Source organism: Hesperophylax consimilis, chromosome 24, assembly GCF_061612785.1.
Source record: "Hesperophylax consimilis isolate HC1 chromosome 24, BYU_Hcon_1.0, whole genome shotgun sequence".
Classification (NCBI taxonomy): domain Eukaryota; kingdom Metazoa; phylum Arthropoda; class Insecta; order Trichoptera; family Limnephilidae; genus Hesperophylax; species Hesperophylax consimilis.
Window position 1 is genome coordinate 11907972 of NC_142859.1, and position 21607 is coordinate 11929578.

The 21607-nt window shown below is 36.4% G+C and overlaps 1 protein-coding gene across 1 annotated transcript; it reads left to right on the forward strand.

Annotated features, from left to right (window-relative positions):
• Positions 1 to 373: 373 nt before the first annotated feature.
• Herp (Homocysteine-induced endoplasmic reticulum protein) lies at positions 374 to 21251 on the forward strand. Its single transcript, XM_089646320.1, has 6 exons — positions 374 to 803; positions 10531 to 11159; positions 14418 to 14463; positions 15836 to 15910; positions 17689 to 17846; positions 18353 to 21251. The coding sequence occupies exons 1-6, from the start codon at positions 669 to 671 to the stop codon at positions 18636 to 18638; spliced, it is 1329 nt and encodes a 442-aa protein (XP_089502446.1). The 5' UTR covers positions 374 to 668; the 3' UTR covers positions 18639 to 21251.
• Positions 21252 to 21607: the final 356 nt, after the last annotated feature.

Consider the following 21607-nt stretch of genomic DNA (forward strand, 5'->3'; position numbering starts at 1 on the left):
GGGGCTATTTGGTTCGTAAAATCAAGAGAAATAAATGTTTTTTCTTCGTGTTCCTCCAGAAGAACTCTGGTAAGGAAAGGGTTAAATTGATTCTTGAAAATTGTTGAGAGTCGTAGCAATATTCAAAGTTAGGTACATAAATAAGTTGATACCTTTATAAAACCGTAAAAGAAAATGCGCAGTAGCCATAAATATGGAATGTCAAATTTGCTCAATTTAGATTGCCTAGTTTCAAGTTAGAATCCGACCACGACGACTACGTTTTGTCTCTTTCTAACAATATACATGTGTTATTGTGGGAGAAAGAAATAGCAGAATTATATTATTACTTCTCCTCGTTCTGCTTTGGAAAAACACCAATCATGTTTCGACAAATGGTTTTTAGATAAATAAATATGTATTAAAAATTACATGATCTTCCGGAGCAAGATAATTTGCACTTTGCATCAGAAATATTCATAGCCAGCAATCAAAACAAAAATATAATCAAGGTTTTCTGCGTTTTTAAATTGTTCAAATTATCTGTCAGTTGTTGGGTGTATTCGACGGTCGAAGTGTCAAGTGAAATCATAATAGATTCGTGTGGCTAACATTAATTCTCGAATCTAATCAAAAACTATTTTATAAATAACGCGTGTGCATAATATTATACGCGACAGTTGTTCAGAATGGACGGGTTACCCGTGACTCTGATTGTCAAGGCTCCAAACCAGCAAATTGAAGATCAAACCATTAAATGTGAACTGACATGGACCATCCAACAACTAAAGGGACATTTATCCGAAGTTTATCCGCTTAAACCTGTGAGTCAAACGTTTCATCATCTTAAATAATTTATTCATGTATTATTTCGTGTTATCTCTTGTACAATTGACAGGAGATTTTATTATTATTATGACGGAAGTACATGTAAGCAACGAGTCAGGACGTTTAGGCAGGTGAACTTAATTGATGGGTTTTTAGGATGCATGAATGTGGATGAAGCAAGTAATATTCGGCTATACAGAGGTGTGTGACGTTCCAATCTCTTAGCTTATGTTTTGCGGGAAAAAAAAAAACAAACTATTGGTTGTTTTTGATTGGGAATATTCTTTTGCCAATATTAGTATACTCATATTATTCTGTTTTTCTGGCGTGTCAAGTGTTATAAAAATAATATCACTCAGTATTTGATTCAATCGATCATGCCATGTCTTTCTCGGTTGTCGCCGACTTTTTCTGTTCACTTTCACATCACATGTTATTTTACCTATACTCCTTTCTTTGTTCATCCAATTAACGCTTCAAAACTATCTAAGTGTCCCTTTCTTAATCTTGGTCATCAACGTTGCATTCTTTCCGGATCTCTACATTTGAAATACATTGTTAATATCACACTGTGTTATCTGTTATCACATTGTGTCTGAATAATAATAAATATATTTTGCTTGCTAGATACGCATGCTAGCAAGGGATCAAAAGCATAGTAGTAGTAGTACCAGTGGCATGTGTATTGTGTCGGTGCTTGTAACTTACATGGTAGTAGCTAGTATGACATTCAATCGCACATCGTTTTGTTGCCTTTTTATAAAGTTGATATTTTCACAATCAAAATGGCTCGGTGGGGTGATAAAAAAGCTCTGATCTTTATTATGCACTATCTCAGCTACCAGCGATTGTGGAATATAGGTTTGCTGGTTTACAAAAATAAAATTGCAGTTCTTTTCTTATATCTTCGGGGAACTCCATCTCAGCCAGCTACGCGCCTGAAACTAGAGATGTGAAATATAGAATAGATCGGTCGATTACTTTTCGAGTTTTGCGAGCACAAATTTACACAGGCTGAATTTTTATATGTTAAGATGTGCATTATTGTGTATGGACATTGGGACATTGGGTAGCAAGTATAATTTATTAAAATATGTCTGCCTGTATAGATAAATGTGTCAAGCTGTATTGTTTTCATTTTAACTTGGGTAGGAACTTGATTCAAACCAAAATACTGCCTATTTTACAAGCCATTATTATTGTTTATTCTACTGTTCTAAAATTAATAATATTCAAATGATTTCATTTTGAAACACATGTTATGTTGAGCAAATATTTCAATACTATGTTATCCTTGAAATATATGTCATTTGAAAATTTATAATCAGCATTTATTTATTAAAAATAGTGAGGTTTGTAAACATGAAGCCGTGTTGCGATACGCAATTATTTGGAATTATTTTACTTATTTAGTTTGGCTTTAATAAAATCAATTATTCTACAATTGAATTTTACAAATAATTAGTTGGTTATTTCTGCTTACAAAAGGGTATGAGGTAATACATTTTGTAAGTTGCTTCTCAGTTGTATACATTAGATAATAAAAACAAACGGAAAAGGTATGGAAGCGTGCTGACTGTCGCCCAGAGTGGTAGATACTCTCACCCTGGTGAAAGACCATCATTCAGATTGTAAACGTTGCTTGAATACCTTTAGATGTGTCTGGTGACCAAATCTGAATAGCCAGGTACTTCCCAACCATCCTCTTCCCAATCTCATGTCTCTCCCAAATTCCTTCAGTCTCACAATATACCCCAAATTGCAATGATGTTATAATTTACGCATTCATAGACGGTGCTAATTTAATTATTTTATGAAAATACACTTTTTGCAAGTCATGCTATAAATCCACTCGAGTGATTTTCAGCGTTTTATGCCGTATTTACAAAACGTGTTGAGTGATCGCCCGTTATAATATGCCATTTTTAATTTTTGACTAATTTTCAAAAAAAATTTTAAGTCCCAAAAATATTGGATAAATGATAAAATATAGGTGAATTCATTTGCTATGTACCACTATTATCAGTTTATATGTCTCCGTATTAAAATTCAGAGGTATGATGTTTTTTAAACGAGGGCGTGAAATTTCCAACGCCAATATACTCCAGTTATTGACGCGAGCACTCGAGTGGTTAAAATACTAAGACAAATTATTTATGTGTGCCCGTACACACGTAATATGAATAAATAGTTTTGTCAGTGTACAAACTCAATTCTTTCAAGAAAGGCATACAAATATAATTTTGTACGGGTGATTCAATCCAATATTGTATTTATATGCCTTTCTTGAAAGAATTGAGTTTGTTGACAGACAAAACTATTTAATCATATTCATATTACGTTTACGGGTGTATATTTAAGTGAAATAATTAAATTAGCGCCATCTATAAACTCTTTTATGTTTAAAATATTAGATAAGATTAAAATTATTTATTAAATCACCGATACAATATTGTATTTATGTTTTTTTTTTTTTTTTTTAGACTTATTTTTAATATGGAAAACCATTTATTCATATTGATAATATTTACATATATGCACAAACAAATAATTCATCTTGATATTTCGAAGCATAACTTTCAAAAAGTGTTTTTACCCCAAAATAATTAAATTAACGCAATCTTTGAAAGCGTAGAATATAACATATAATATGTTCCATTTGCCTTTAAAAATATTATTTTTTTATGAATGGACATATGCGTTAGATTCTCACACTGACGTTATGGGTTCAATTCCGCTGCTAGCCTCCATCATTGCACAATCGTAATTTTTCCATTATAATGGGTAAGAGTTTTAAAAATGTTGTCAGGTTATTTGTAACCCGGGAATATTATTATCTTTCTTTCTATAATAATTTTTTTGTTTGTTTATAGAGCGGAGACGGTTTAGATATAGTTCCCGTGTAAACTTAGGCCATAGGCCCATTATGCTATCTCCCATTTTACCTCATTCCTTTAACAGTCACCCGGTCCCTTTTATAGAGTTCACCAGGGTTGTCATTGGATATGTGGCTATGTCTTCTGGTTCCACAATGTGTATTCCCAGGTCTCATTTCTCCTCTACAATCCCCCTTGGTTCCCTGAAGGCCCCAAAAGGGAAGAGAGCCTCATCTCTCCTCTCCACTCCTCCTTGGTTCCCTAAAGGCCCCACGATGGAAGAGGACTTCATCTCTCCTCTCCACTCCTCCTTGGTTCCCTAAAGGCCCCGGGACGGAAGAGGGTTTCGTCTCTCCTCTCCACTCCTCCTTGGTTCCCTAAAGGCCCCGCGATGGAAGAGGACTTCATCTCTCCTCTCCACTCCTCCTTGGTTCCCTAAAGGCCCCGCGATGGAAGAGGACTTCATCTCTCCTCTCCACTCCTCCTTGGTTCCCTCAAGGCCCCGGGATGAAAGAGGGTTTCGTCTCTCCTCTCCACTCCTCCTTGGTTCCCTAAAGGCCCCACGATGGAAGAGGACTTCATCTCTCCTCTCCACTCCTCCTTGGTTCCCTAAAGGCCCCGCGATGGAAGAGGACTTCATCTCTCCTCTCCACTCCTCCTTGGTTCCCTAATGGCCCCGCGATGGAAGAGGACTTCATCTCTCCTCTCCACTCCTCCTTGGTTCCCTAAAGGCCCCGCGATGGAAGAGGACTTCATCTCTCCTCTCCACTCCTCCTTGGTTCCCTAAAGGCCCCGCGATGGAAGAGGACTTCATCTCTCCTCTCCACTCCTCCTTGGTTCCCTCAAGGCCCCGGGATGAAAGAGGGTTTCGTCTCTCCTCTCCACTCCTCCTTGGTTCCCCGAAGGCCCCGCAACAGAGGAGTCTACTCCTCCTTGGTTCCCTGAAGGCCCCATGGCAGAAGAGTCCACTCCCCCTCGGTTCCTTGAAGGCCCAATAATGAATGGTCCAATATTCGCCCCATGGGTATCTAGGGAAATAGAAGGTCTACTCCCCGAGAACTGGAGTAAGGTCTAAATACTCCGAGATGCGACCCTGTTTCTCGGAGGCACCGTTCGTGACACTGTTCCCCAGGTCATTCAGCACGAGCACGGTAGCTCGTTTAGCTTGGGATGGCTATTGCAGGTCTTGTTTCCACTCCCTGAGCGATGGGTTCGCCACACTCCCTACGCTTTCTAATAATTCAATATGATATCGGTAGATTTTTGGCAAATGACTCAGTTACTTTCAACACTTTTGTTCAGTTTGCAATGTTTTCTGTGTATTTCAAATGCACTATATACATCTTATTTTTTAATTTTCTGTAAAAACAAATACTGTTTTAGAAACACGATTAGATTCAATTATACTATAGACATTATTTTTAAAACGTTAACCACATTTTTATTTATTTTAGAAACTCTAAAATAAGTAAACTTTACTTGTTTTAGAAACTCGATTAGATTAAATTATATTATATTATAGACATTATTTCTAAAACGTTAACCACATTTTTACTTAATTTTTTACTCCATTTGTAGAAAAATTGAGAGAACTCGATATTTCAAAAAAACACATTCATTTTATTTGTGAAATTTGTAAGAAAAATTTAACTTCACTCTTATCTAGTTCATATAGCAAAAAAATAAGAATAATTTTTAAAGTTGAACAGATTGTTACAATAGCGATGCGAAATATGAATTATTAATTTTGGCTATTTTTAGGATTTTATTAATGGAATCCGCATCCACATCCATTGTGGCAAACCGGAAAGAATTATTATTTCTCTTTCAAACCTCAAAAAAATTACGCGATAGAAAAAAATATAAAAACACTTTTATAAAATATGGACTCCCGGTCAAATGTTCAGAAATGTTTTCATGAATATTGTATTGTTATCAGTGTCACTATCAGCGGTGATACAAAACAAAATTTGCCATTAAACATATGTATTTGAATGTGTGTGTGTATTGCATTAGAAATAATAATCACAGGTACATACTTGTATGTGTACTATAATAAATGATTTTATTTTTCTACCGTATGCCATTTTCTATCTGGTGTTCGTGCAGTTGATATTGAATAATTTATTGTATTCATTTATAAGATATGTACACGTGGACGTATCAGATATTTTAGTTATTTATTTATTTTTTTTGTACAAGTCTCATCGACAGGTAATAACCCTGGTATGTCTTTATTTATTTATTATTTTTTCATCAATATTTTTCGGTATTTTTAAATATTAAGTAACTACCTAACTAACCATCACGCCATTTCTCCGCAGGGATAGGCAGAGAGGACAGACCGCCAAACAACTCGGTCTTGGCACACACTCCTTGCCTCATTCACATTCATACATCGTCTCATACATACACTTCTATTATTCTGACTTTTGACATGACCCGACTCAAGTATCTGATTCACTTGGTCGTGCCATGTCTTCCTCAGGCGTCCCCGACTTCTGCTACCATTCACATTTGCATTGAATATTCTCCTTACACTTCTTTCTTCGCTCATTCGCTCTACATGCCCAAACCATCTAAGCGTCCCTTTCTTGATCTTACTCATTACGCTTACATCAGCCTTGCACTCTTTGAGGATCTCCACATTCCTCACACGATCATACATGGTTTTACCACACATACGCCTCATGGATCTCATTTCAACAGCATTTAATCTACTTTCATCCTTTCTTTGCCAGTTTCATGCCTCACTTCCATAAATCAGGGTAGGCACCAGCATTCCATTGTGGACTTCTAACTTCGCTTCTTTGGACAATTTTTTGTTAGCGCCAACTGCGTTCAGTCCTCCATTAATGGAGTTACCTGCATTTACCCTTCTTTCAATATCTCTGTCAGCCTTCCCATCTCTCATAAACATACTTCATAAATACACAAACTCATCCACCTGCTCCAAGTATTCCTCATTCACAGCTATATTGCACACTGTTTTCGTACTCTCTCTTTCAAACACCATTACTTTAGACTTACTTACATTCATCATTAACTCATTCTTCATGCATACTTCGTTCATCCTAGACACGAGAGACTGCAGATCATCCATACTGTTAGCAATCAGCACCGCATCATCAGCATACAACAGGCAACATACTTTCAAATTATTCAAATTCGCGCCCAATCCCACCTCTTTCAATTCTTGCATACAATTATCCATGTATAGATTGAATAACCACGGTGACATTACGCAGCCTTGTTTAACACCTTTTGTGATATCAAACCACCCCGTAAAACCACCGTTCACCCTAACACGTGCAACGCTTCCCCCATACAGAGACGCAATTGCCTGAGTCAGATTCGTATTCACTAAATTATTAATTATAATATAATTGGTGTTATTTCACAATATAATATATTATGAACTAACTAACTAATTAACCAATCGCCAGGCCGTTTCGCCGCAGGGATTGGCAGAGAGGACGGACCGCCAAACAACTTGGTCTCGGCACACTCCTTGGTAAAATCCACATTCATTCGTCGTCTCGTACAATCTTTTATGTTATACTTATATTTCACATGGTTTAAATAATATTATATACAGGGTGTATCGGCACGTACCCGACAAACTTCAACCAGCTATTCCTTAGCATATTTGGAGTAAAAAATCTTATTTGCACTTTGCTGTCCGGTAACGTTTTTTTTTTTAATAAAAAATTTATTATTCATATTTTCACCACATGTCACCACTGTTTTATCCTTTGTCAAAGTTTGAAAACCCATCTGGCAATATTTTATTCGAATTCCGTTGAATAATGCATGTGTGTACCTATATTGGCGCACTTTTACAATCACAACGAAATGGCACGGCACCATTTAGTGTGTGCGAAAGAGCGAAGACGCTTTTGGACATACTTGCTTATAACAGCTGTTGAACACGAAAAGCAATGCCAATGACAGTGATGCAGTGTGGAAATTTTTAATTTTTTTGTTTTTAATTGAAAAAAAATGCTACCGGACAGCAAAGTGCCTATAACATTTTTTACTCCAAATGTGCTAAGGAATAGCTGGTTAAAGTTTGTCGGGTTAGTGCCGATACACCCTGTGTAGTGCATGTGTGACATATGAGTGGTAGATTCTATTCGATCACACTAGCGAATGATCATCAATCTGAATCGAAACGTTGCTCGAAATAGCATTAGCCGTGTTTAGTGACCAGATCTGAACAGCGAGATTGTCAACAACTTTCATCTCCTTTTTCTCCCTACTCCTTCTGCCTCACAACACACCAAATTTGGGGATGATAAAGTGCCACTGGCTCTGGGCAGTTGTAACTCTTGCGCATTATTAATATATTTTTTGATGACTACCACTTACCCTTTAGAATGCTGAGCTCCCGCGACCTTATACTTACGTCATGTGCACACAAAATTTTCGCGCAGCTGATTGTATTTTAGTAATAACTTGTTTCTTGCAAAATTATGTTTTTTTTTAATTGTACTTTCGTTCCAGATAATGTTTTTATATATTTATGAAAATAGTTTATTATCTACCAAAAGTAATTTCTCCAGAATAGGTACTTGAATTCAAAGGAATGTTTTTTTTCTCTCTCATGTTATAAAAAATATTTTAAAGAAATTCGAAAATAATCTTAAAGTTTAATTTTATTTTCCATAAAGCTAAATAAATGCTAAAACATTAAATTTTTTCAATGTTTACAACTTTCTTCTGTTTTGTGAAAACACACAACAGGTTACACGAACTGTGCGTTAGTTGAAGAATGACGCAAAAGTGACTTTATTATTATTTTAAAATGGCTGCTCTTTACAAAGCGAAAAGCAAGAACTCTTATCTAATTGTTTATTTTGTTGCCATTCAAGTAAGATTGATTTTAGTAGACTATGACCATTTTTTACAATGCCAAATCCCATTAAAAGAATGTATATTTTGATTGTGGCTATCGGCTGAGAGGCTCTTCCAGCACACAAAGAGTTAAGAGACTTGTAAGGTGGGGCAGTACCTGACTATTCAGATATGATCGTCAAACACGGCTAAAGCCATTTCAAGCAAGGTTTTAATTATTTATGAAATTATTGTTTTTTAATGTCTTTAATAAATAATCGATTTATCTAAATATTATTATCTATTGTTACCAATTTAATAGTTTTTTTTATAGTCTTGCATACTTATTTTAATTATCTTGTTGTCAACAGAAATGAATAGTTACCTAAGCATATTCAAGAATTCTTATATTATTAGTTAGAGCATAATATATTATTATTTAATGGTAATGTTTGTATGAGTTCTACATATTAATATCTATTAGAGCTGGGTCAATCGATTGGTTTACACGAGGCGGGTCACTCACAACCCACTGGCGTACCGGGCCATATACGACCCGATTACCCGTCACCCGGCAACTTTCACTTTCGTTTGACGTAGGTAGGTTGGTAGGTAGTAGGTCCTGTACCTGTTAGACCATGTCATAGCTCTGAAATTGTGTAGACCAGGCGTCTCGAATGACTCAATGTTCATTCTCGCAACATAGAAATAGAGATGGTTAATCTGAAACTTAAATGAATTGTCATTGCAGTTTCAATTTTCATTGTTACAATGTTATCAGAGTTACATGTACGTGGATTATTATGATTACTCTGATTCCTTTTTATACTGGGATGGGAGTACAAAATAAACAATGTTTGCGTGATGTTTATTTTATTTAACAGTTTTACATCTTTTTTACTCTTAGGTTACATGATATTTTATGAAGGTTTATTTTATTTTACGGTTTCATATTTTTGGAAACTTTGTAAGAAGTTATAGGAACAGGTGTGGGGAACTCTTTGTTGTCGGGGGTCATTTGGACGTTTGTAATATCACCCGCAGGGTGCATTTAAATGTTCAGGCACGGGGGGAGAGGTCGGAATCCTCAATATATTATTATGACATCATTGTACATAACATCTGACAAGAATTCTTCGAATAAAAAAAATGATAAATGCGTGATCAGTCATGTTCATAACCTCTGCAACTAGAAATTTATAACTGCACTCGGTAAGCGAGAGTAGTTTCCCTTGAATTGCGTCAGTAGAGGAGTTTGCATCTCTGTGTAATTCTGCGTAACAGTTGTCAAGCAAAAACAATAGATGCACACGGAACAAGCAAATGGTTTGCCTATGAATTTTGCATCATATTCGAATTTTGTGTGCAACGTGAATTTAAAGCTTAATTCGGATAAAAAATAATGGTTTCCTTTGTTGAATCGCAACTCCTTATTTATCGTTACATTCTGAACACAAAACTGGATTTCATTTAACTGTGCAAGTCCCCTGTTTAATTAGTATTACACGAATAATATACAGTTTTCCTCCGAATTTTGCAGCATAAGGTGTGCAACTGGTTTCCTTCGAAATGTGTCAGCAGATGAATTCGTAACTGAAATTTTATGTTATGTTCTGAACAAAAAAAATGTTTTTAACTAGAGCGAATCAGCAAATGATGTACAACTAGAATTTTACACTCCACTCGGAACATACGAACGGTTTCCTTTGAAATGAAACTGTAACTGGAATTTGAACTGCATTCGGACCACAAAATTGGTTTTAACTTGAGTAAAACTTTGTGTGAGTCCCCAGCTTTTATTATTAATATGTACATCCAGAACATGAAAACGGTTTTCATTCTAATTTTAACAGATGATTCCGTAAATGGATTTTTTTTTCGTGCTTTCTAAACAGAAGACTGGTTTTAACTTAATGACGAATCTTATTTTTATAATTGCGCATGGAACACGATGATGAGTTTTAATTATCCTTTAATAAATAAATAAATATCTATATTTTATTTGTTGCAGAAAACAGGAGATCAAAAACTGATCTACTCCGGACAGCTTCTCACCGATTCTGTTGTGCTGAAAGATGTTCTGAGGCGCTATGAGGGCCAGGACATACACACCGTCCACCTGGTGTGTGCCATGCCTCAGATGAGCTATAAATCCAACAAGACATCGCCGCCAGCCAACATGAGCCAAGCGAGTTCTTCGCAGACGGGAACCTCCACGTCCGCCGCAAGCTCGTCACAAACTACCGCCGAACCAAACATCACCAACTTGCCGAATGTTAACAACCGGGAGCGCAGAATGAGCGGAGAGATTTCAAGTGGAGTTCGGCGAAGAACCGCCGGAAACAACACACCTCCTTACCAAAACGATGACGACTATTGGAGACAGGAGAACGAGAGGAACGAACCTCGCTTGTACTTCCCGCAGGACATGCAGTTCGTTCAGAGGGTCCAGGCAGACAATGGCGAGGGTCGGAACGTGTGGAGAAACACCGGGTACCAAGCGGGTCCATATATAAACAACGCCGCCGTGAATAACTTTGCACAGGTGCCCACAATGAACGATCCCGTTGCATTTGCCGCGGCGCAGATGGCGTGGGTGCAGCATATGCAAGCGCAGTATATGCAGTTTTATATGCAGGCGTAAGTTGAAACTCTTTCTTCTTTGCACTCCTACTTAAAATTCATCAAGAAAGTGTAGATATTTAATAACCGTGCTATGCCATGCCATGTTAATATCATGTGCACCGATTCATTGCTACGCGGATGACAGGACAGTTCATGATAGCTTTTTGTTTGACAAGCCCCCAAAGGGCACACAAACTCCAACGGCTCGGAGGGCTTTGAAGCAGAGAATGGACGGTTATCTCGAGAGTATTTCCTCCTGGGGTAAAAATAATCTCGTCGAATTTAATGTTTCAAAGACCTAATCCTGTCTGATTACGTATAAAAGGGATCTAAATGATAATCTAGTCTCCTTCAACGGAAGCAATCTTCCGAACAGGCCTTCCATTGATATGCTTGGTGTAACTATAAGTGACCAGCTCAGGTACGGGGGCTCCATCGAAGCCAGAGTAAAGCTGGCCTCTCAGAAGCTGGGCGTACTGTACAGGGCCCGCAGATACTTTAATAGTACACAACTGCTGACCCTGTACAAATCGCAAGTGCGCCCTACTGTCGAATTTGGCAGCCATCTCTGGTCCGGAGCCCCTAAATACCTGAAAAAACCCTCGACTCTGTGCAAAAATGGGCGGTCCGTTTGATAGATTCCCCAATCTTAACAAACGGACTGCAATCTTTAGAGCACAGGCGTCAGGTAGGTATGCTGTCCTTGTTCTATCGGTATTACAATGGAAGATGCTCTGAGGAACTAGCGTCATTGATCCCTTCGGCACCGGTGCGTAGTCGGGATACACGCCAAACGCGCGCCCAACATTTGTACACGGTTGACATTTGTCACATGAGAACGGGTCGCTTCTACGATTCGTTCTTAAGTTCAACAGCTCGGCTGTGGAACGAACTGCCGGCCTCTGTGTTTCCTCCCTCCTACAACATGGGACTCTTCAAGACCCATGTTCACTCCTTCCTCTCCACAAAAAGACCCTCCACACAGCATCCCCAAAGATGACATAGGCCCTGAGGGAAATTATTTTCTTCAGGGCCTCCTGTGTGGAGTTAATATAAAAAAAAAAAATGTAACAAAAAAAAATTCATCCGTACGGCAACACCAATTTTAGAACAAATTATAGTAGATTCAAATGTGTGTTATAAAATAACAAGTTTAAATATTAAATTTCCTAAGAATATGATGTAGAATCATCTTCTTTCAGGAAATACTACAAATTTCTGAACACCGTTTCATGTTGATGTGAAAAAAATTCACTAGGACCATAGTGATTTTTTTTACAATATTATTTATTCCTTTGAACCATCTTAGTGTTGCCATTTAAAACCATTTGAACGATCACAGTGCCCTCCATTTTTTAGCACTTTCCTGATAGACTGGAATTTAGAATTTTATTTGTGGTTCCTTACCATTATCTTTTTGAATCATAGTGTACGATGACGCTTTAGTTCGCGTTCCATACTGGGTCAGAGAAAGGAGTTCTATCCTCTCTATGTTCTATGTTCGGTAGGATCACGATGCCCTGACCAACAAACAGAGTAATAATGCAAGATTTCTGCGCTTACCAGGTTTGATGATTCTTCTATATGCTGGTTCGTTGAAAGTCAAGTGGGGCCACCACTATACAGGGTGTATCGGCACTAACCCGACAAACTTTAACCAGCTATTCCTTAGCACATTTGGAGTAAAAAATGTTATGGGCACTTTGCTGTCCGGTAGCATTTTTTTTTCAATTAAAAACAAAAAAAAATAAAATTTCCACACTACATCACTGTCATTGGCATTGCTTTTCGTGTTCAACAGCTGTTATAAGCAAGTATGTCAAAAAGCGTCTTCGCTCTTTCGCACACACTAAATAATAATAGTTAAAAATGAGACGAATGGTGCCGTGCCATTTCGTTGTGATTGTAAGTGTGCGCCAATATAGGTACACACGTGCATTATTCAACGGAATTCGAATAAAATATTTGCCAGATGGGTTTTCAAACTTTGACAAAGGATAAAACAGTGGTGACGACATGTGGTGAAAATATGAATAATAAATTTTTTATTAAAAAAAAACGTTACCGGACAGCAAAGTGCACATAAGATTTTTTACTCCAAATATGCTAAGGAATAGCTGGTTAAAGTTTGTCGGGTACGTATAATGTTCGATAAATTAATCAATCACATGTCACTTTAAACATGAATCAATGCACACACACAATTGTTACAAATAATTATCTTTAACGCCGGTATCTCTTTTCACGTGTTGAAAAGAACGAAATCAATCGATGATTTATTTAAAACACTGGTAACGTTAAAATGAATCATTGCCTAAAACGGTGAACATCACTCGCTACGATTACTGAATTTCACAGCGTTTTTCGGCATCTTTTACTATGGTAGATATTGAGAAGATAGAGGTTGATCGATGACTTAGCGCATTTAACTTCGTTCTGTTGTACAAAAATCAAGCGTGGATTCAACATGTACTATTGAAAATCCTGCTCTGTGATTTGTGGAGCCGAATGAAGCTAATGGTGTGACGTTACCACAAGAATGGCAAACTTCGTGACGAAACACATAGAGATGTCAATTTTGTTGATTTCCAAGCTGTACTTTTATCTACTAGTGTATAATAGTCTCCCTAATAATATTATAAAGTATAGTAAGTATATTTAACCCTTGGCTGTGAAGGGATGAAGTTGGGATTGCTTAGTGGTGGACAGAGGTCCTGCTCCTTTCTGTATCCCAATGCGCAGTTGACCTGCCCTGACTTGTTTGGGCGAGTCGAAGATGGGAAACCACAAACAACAAACTTGAAAAAGTTTACATTTATTTTACATACATACTCGTAAAGCAATAAAAAAATATTTCTCAAGAACATTAACAGATAAAATATGAAAGAGAGATTATATAAAAAAAGTTATTTTAATAATACAGTGTATGTTTATGCAAAAAGTATATCTGGTACCAGTTGATCCCTCTATTGATGATTTCAAGGTTACAATTTTGGTTTTTCAATATATCAACCGCGCTAACGAAGGGACATCCATTTAAAAATTGTTCTCTCGATATTTTAGTTCTCTTATTATAGTCCATTCAGCTAAAATCAAAACTATTGCTTGTTCCCCCAAACTATGAATAGTGAGAACCACTGGTACTAAATGTGTACATTATAGCTCAAATCTGTGTTTATGATGCACTATACTGTAGTCTGAATAAATGCACAGCATCTCAGCTCCATTCACAATAACTGCATTATTAAATATAATTTTTCATTGTTATTTCAGGATGCAGACAGCTACATCCATGAATCCATCATTAGACAATGTTCAGGTAATGCATTATTCTTATTATTAAATGAAGCGAAGTTAGCAGTCCACAATGGAGTGCTGGTACCTACCCTGATGTATGGAAGTGAGGCATGGAACTGGCAAAGAAAGTATGAAAGTAGATTAAACGCTGTTGAAATGAGATCCATGAGGCGTATGTGTGGTAAAACCATGTTTGATCGTGTGAGGAATGTGGAGATCCGCAAAGAGTGCAAGGCTGATGTAAGCGTAATGAGTAAGATCAAGAAAGGGACGCTTAGATGGTTCCGCATGTAGAGCGAATGAGCGAAGAAAGGAGTGTAAGGAGAATATTCGATGCAAATGTGAATGGTAGCAGAAGTCAGGGACGCCCGAGGAAGACATGGCACGATCAAGTGAATCAGATACTTGAGTACTGTCAAGAGTCAGAACAATAGAAGAGTATGTATGAAACGATCTACTAGCTGACGTAAATCCTTAAGAGATAGACATGTACAATAAGGAACTTTTCTGTAGGCCTGTTCGAGATATACAATTTCGTAGTACATTATTTTGATGCATCTCATAAGATTTAGCCAGCGTTAGCAATGTAAGCGCCTGAAAATATATTTTTTACGACTTGATTACAAAAAATCGCCTTTTCTCTACTTTATATAAATATAATTTACATGTTTTATATATATAAACCTTCCGGAAGAAATTCTCTAAATGATAGTGAAAACCCTATCAAAATCTGTTGCGTAGTTTAGAAGAACTGAGCGCACAAACAGACAGACTCGGAAAGTGACTTCACAGAACTGTAGTATATACATATATAGAAATGATTTTTCAATTAAATATTATTATTATGAAAGTCTTTAAATTATTTTTACCAAATCACTCTCAACAAACGTTCCTTAAAGAGGAAACCGGTACCTCTCGCAGTTAAATGTGGTTTGTGTGACGTGTCTCATTCTAACAGACAGGCAGGCAGGCAATCTTACACATATTATTACTAGTCAGTACATAGATATAACTTGTCTTCTTTCCCTTGCCGGGGACCCATCTCCTCGCCAAGGCTCCTCCAGCCGTCTGTTGAGGCTGTTGTGCGCTACTTCGACAGCCTCTGTCCATAGTAGACCCTGCCTCTCCTCGCACCCGAGTCGCTTCACCCAGCTTGTCTGGGATGGCCCACAAGAAGTCTTTCCTCAGGGATCACAATCAGTATTTTCAATGGAAGTCCGATATGGGATATACTGCGAGGCTGAAGGGAGTTGCAATAGAAGGAGATGGGTAAGAGGAAGATTAGGAAGTACCTGACTATTCAGATCTGGTCCTGGAATGGTGGTCTTTCGCCAGGGTTATACTGAGAGTATCTACCAATCGTTATAATAATTTTATAATATTTACAGCCCCAGCAACAACAGGTCCCGAACCAAGAACCCCAAGCTGATGAAGCCCCTGCAGCACCCGAGGATCCACCAAATCGAGAGGTAATTTCATTTATTCAATATGCCCGCTGTTGCCAATGAAACCTTAGCAGACAATAACGCTCGTTGTTCCCAATCATACTCACTCAGTGTTATGCTAAAATTTTGCCTAAACCACCGAATCAATTTTTTTTCATTAAAAAATAAATTAGCTCAATGTGCATGTTTCTTGCACTTAGTTTTTATTTTGATTTAACATCTAATAAATGGCTACATTAATAAAGGTAGGTAGATTTTACAAATACTTTTATTATATCGTTAACAATGCGTTTGAATATTAAATTTGGGAAGTTTTATTAAGTATGCTGACCAGTCAGTGGCTGAGTTGGCATCGCGTTTGGATTCCACCCAGGCTTAGTGTGTTCCATCCTCCATCACAACACAAGCAACATTTTCCTCTTACTGTGGCGGTAGTAGGACATTTTCAAATACTGTTGTTATTCGTAACCGGGAATGTGTGTCTTTCTTTAGAAAAAAAAGTATAGTTTAGGAAGTATGAGAGATGCAAAGGCTGATAGAGATATTGAAAGAAGGGTAAAGCAGGAAACTCCATTAATAGAGGACTCAATGCCTTTGGCGCTAACAAAACATTGTTCAAAGAAGCGAAGCTAGCAGTCCACAATGGAGTGCTGGTACCTACCCTGATGTGTGACAGTGCAGCATGGAACTGGCAAAGGGCTGTCGCATATGTGGTTTATGAAGTTTCACTAAAACGAATACACTGTGTCAAAATCAGCTGTCTGATGGGATTGAATGAAAAATTTCGAAAAATGCGTTAAAGGAATATAATCCTTAAGAGCTTCTATATTTTGCAATGTATTTCTCATAAGGCGATGCACTACGTCGTGTAATATTTTGAATCCAGCCGCTATCAATAACACACCTTACGTAGATGGCGATAAGGCTTAAATTCCCGCTTAACACACTCCATCTGTTTTGATTTATGCAAGAAAAAAACATGGCCAAAAAGTGCCTTTTATTTTATATTGTGGATGTTCAGGCACAAATATTTAAATGTTTTTCAATCATTTTATAAATTACTTAATTTGCCACATTATACAATAAAATCATAACCGAAAATGGGTTCGTAAGTAGGAGATTTTGAACTTTAAAGCAGTTTTCATAGGCCTTATTCATTATTTTTTTCTGGGCTTAAAAAAAGACTTATCTAAAAAATACTTGATTGTTTCAAAGGCCAGGATGTTTTCTACTCGCAGTATTTAATTAAAGTATCTGAAACATTTCCAGGCGACCAAATTTTCAAACCAAAAACACATGATTTGCATTACTACGTATTGCATCACCTTAAGCCAACTGTCAAAATACGGAAATCGCAAAAAATATTTTCGCATAATGTTGGATTCCAGATAAATTTGTTGTTGTTTAACATACTTTTTGAAACCAAACAAATCGGCATATACAATAGAAAATACTAAAATTTTGAACGCAAACATAGATAAAGTTTTCAAAGTAGCTTACCAATGGTTTTTATCATGCAAACTGTAATTACCACCTCACTCGAAACTAAAAAAAAGTATTATAAAAGTTATTGTCACTTTAATTATACATCTTGCCTTAATAATAGTCCACTGGGAGAAATATCTCCTAAAAAGACTAAAGGTTGTTTGATGTCTGGAGAAATATCTCCCAAAATCGCTCTAGGGGTTAAATGATTGCAAAACCCTCTATTTGTTTCTACTATTATTTTGTCAGATTACATAACATTATAAACAAAAAATAAAATGTATGTTTTTGACATGTTTGTATAAATATGTTGACAGATTCGCCCGGCGAACCAGCTGTTCCACGAATTGGACTGGGACTGGCTGGACTGGTTCTACATGGCCAGCCGCATCTGTGTCATGTTCGCCATCATCTACTTCTACTCTTCGCCATTGCGCTTCATCATCGTTCTGCTCACCGCCTTCCTTATTTACCTGTGAGTCTATTGAATCATATATCACCCATATTCTTAAATTTACATACTACCCAACCTACTCTATGAGGAATGTAATGTCATGTCTATAAAACAGCTGTATATCAATCACTCTAATACTATTTACATTTTTATTAACATTAAATTTGCGGCTCACATACTAAAACCTCTCTTCATTAAAGAAACCATTTATATCATGCTCCACTTAAGTTTAATGTTCTTCCAGATTATATCAAGTCTTCGACTTTCTTAGTTCAATTTAAACAGATTGTTAAGATGTTTGTGTTGACAGAGATTAGCTGGAGTCCCCTTAGCCTGTGTTGCCCGGGCTTTGTCAGAATTTTTCAAAATCAGATCAGATCAAAAGAGACGCAATAATACAGAACAAACAATATACATAGTACATAGTGTCTTGCCATTTTTGGATGTTGAAAAGAGTCAACTAAGATATATATTATACGGTTACCTCTTTGTGAAAACTTTACTGAGATTGTTTAATGTCATTCCAGATACCAAATAAGATACTTCCAGGCGCTAGTTCAGAACAACAATGCGGAGAATGCCAACAATAACAATGCAGTTCCCGCCAATAACAACAACGGCGAACAACCGCCAAACGAAGCCAACGCCGAGGAAAACCCGGATGTAGTGGCGGCGGAAAACCCAACCAACACCAATAACCAGGCCAACGAAATCATTCAGGAAAACCACCAACCCTCGTATCTTGCTATTACCTGGACGGTTATTACCTCGTTCTTGACTTCGCTCTTGCCTGATGCTCCAAACGCTATATAAAGGAAACAATTGATGAAATTCAGAGTTGAAATATCCAAAGAAAAACAAATTGCCACTTGAGAATATTCGGCAGTTGTATTATATTGTGATTGTTGTGTGCACATGGGATTGATTCTTCATTGTTGCAGCCATTGATGAAGAATTGTCAAAATTTATCTCAGTTTATCAATGATAACTTTGAATTTATTGATGATTGATGGAAATTTATCTTAATTATTTGGTTTAAATTTACCTCAGTTTATTAACGATCAATGATCGAAATTCATCCCAGTTTATTGATGAATGATGGAATTTTAATAAAATCTACTGATGATTGATTCAAATTCATTTCAGTTTATTGGTGATTGATGAAAACTTACATGAATCTATTGATGATTGATTGAAATTTATGTCAATTTATTGGTGATTGATGGAAATTTATCTGATTTTATTGCCCAATTGATAGGAGGAGGGTTATTCTGAATCTATAAACGGTTAAGGGAGGTTATTCTTTATTTCGTCATGATGGATTGCAAATAAATCATCTATGAATTGTCATATTTTTCTGAACAGAAAAGTTTAGGAAACAAATAATTTGTAAAAGCATCGCTTACTATGTGTTTCACCACATATAAGCAGGCAATAATAAATCGTTATTCTTTGGCTTCACCAGCCTCTTGGCGTCTAACTTTGAACATTAAAACAAAAATCCACTTGAATGCAGCTGCACTTCCACCCAACTCAATTGTATTTCTATCAAGAGCTTGAATTACACCTGTATTCATTAGCTGTGCCACATGTTAATAACTTCATTCATCACTTTACATAATTAATTACTGATAATCCAACCTATTTTCAATGAATTTTTTGGGCTTCACTGACCCAAATTGGCCTATTTCTCATACCATTTCACCCTCAAACGGCAAAATTTCATGAAAATCTAAGCTTGGGGTGTTTATAACTCGATATATTAATCAAATGTGGTCACTGTCAAGCAAAACTAGCTTGTCAGCTTATAAAAATTTGATCAAAAGCTAAAAGTTGTCGAGAATCTGTGATCATCGATTTGATGTGATGGAGTTTGAAACACCCAAGTTTTTCAAGCAATTTTATTACTGTTTTAATTTTCAAAAAATGTTAACTAGACGTAAATGTAAAAGTTTTTATTGCAATGAGTAGCAAAAAGCAACCCGCTCACCGGGTAGAAAAGATTATCTCCTCATTTATGCACCTCTTCCCCCAGTTGACGCAGGAAGAGGGACGACGTGTTCACTGGCACTGTATAATATTTTTTTTAAATACAATATTATTGCTATTTTTTCCTTAGATTTTCATAAATTTGAAGTTTTGGTGTTTGAATGCGAATGAAACATGAAAATGAAAAGAGTTTATACATTTTTAATATTTAAATTTGTACATTGTACAAAGAATCCTTGTTTAATAAATATATACTATGCCCAGGCAATTTGTACAAATCATTTATTTAAATTATCCTTTTGCTTTTAAAGTAAAATATTGTTTTTGTAAATATTACTTATATGTTTTTTTTTTCTTCATTCTAGTTGTTATACATATTTAGAAGTTAAATAATTATTATTCAGATTTTAATTTAAGGCAATTATTAGTTTAGAATTTAAAATTAACCTATTGTTACTATTTTAGAGATCTATTGGTGAAATTTCAGTTTTATTTTCACCTTATAAATTGAAGATATTATATTTTAGATCTTGTAAATTTAAACAACTAATTATACACGGTGTCCGCAAACTCATAGAACAAGCGGGAAACTGGTGAATCTACAATACATAATTATATAGGGTGTCCAGAAACTCGTAGAACAAGTGGGAAACTGGTGAATCTACACTACATAATTATATACGGTGTCCAGAAACTCGTAGAACAAGCGGGAAACTGGTGAATCTACACTACATAATTATATACGGTGTCCAGAAACTTGTAGAACAAGTGGGAAACTGGTGAATCTACACTACATAATTATATACGGTGTCCAGAAACTCGTAGAACAAGCGGGAAACTGGTGAATCTACACTACATAATTATATACGGTGTCCAGAAACTTGTAGAACAAGTGGGAAACTGGTGAATCTACACTACATAATTATATACGGTGTCCAGAAACTCGTAGAACAAGCGGGAAACTGGTGAATCTACACTACATAATTATATACGGTGTCCAGAAACTTGTAGAACAAGTGGGAAACTGGTGAATCTACACTACATAATTATATACGGTGTCCAGAAACTCGTAGAACAAGCGGGAAACTGGTGAATTGTACTGGGTGTTCGGAAACTCATAGAACAAGCGGGAATTTTTTTATTTTTTTTTAATCAAGCTTTTCAATTTTTTTGCTAACTAACTTCAGAATCAATTTACTCGAAACAAAAGCCGAAATCAATATAAATTATAGTACAAAATCGACTCCAAATGTGATTATGCATGTAGATTCAACAGTTTTCCGCTTGTACTACGAGTTTCCTGACACCGTGTATAGTGACGAGAAGTACTATCGACTGTAAATAAGGTCCACAAGTTTTTTTTCTTCATCTCTATCTCCTTCTGTTATAATTTTTCATTGTATTTACACACAATTAAATTATTGCCAAAATTACAAATTTTGTTTTAATGAAAACACTATTTTACCATTGACACATTTAGTTTAAAAATTAAAACTCCCAACGAGAAAATCCCTGAAATTAACTTGTAACAAGAACTAACCCTACGAACAGCCTTCCATACTAGTGGTAAAATCACCTAAAAGTATTGTACAGTATAAAAGACACCAAAAAATTTGGAAGATAAAAATTATGTAAGTTGATATGGTCGAATTAGCTCAGTGGTCAGAACATTTCCCCGGCAAGGAAGAGTTTCTGGATTCAATTCCTTGATGCGACTGAAGCTTTTTTTCTGTTTCACATCTTTCGTTTGGATTCTTTAATATTGTCTTCGATGATTAAAATACCTTACAGCG

Bases quoted from the DNA above. Each gene is read 5' to 3' on its own strand.
- Herp (XM_089646320.1), top strand. From the start codon at position 669: ATGGACGGGTTACCCGTGACTCTGATTGTCAAGGCTCCAAACCAGCAA. The intron at 14,464-15,835 runs GTAATGCATTAT...TTACAGCCCCAG, and splicing joins CATCATTAGACAATGTTCAG to CAACAACAGGTCCCGAACCA. The intron at 15,911-17,688 runs GTAATTTCATTT...ATATGTTGACAG, and splicing joins AGGATCCACCAAATCGAGAG to ATTCGCCCGGCGAACCAGCT.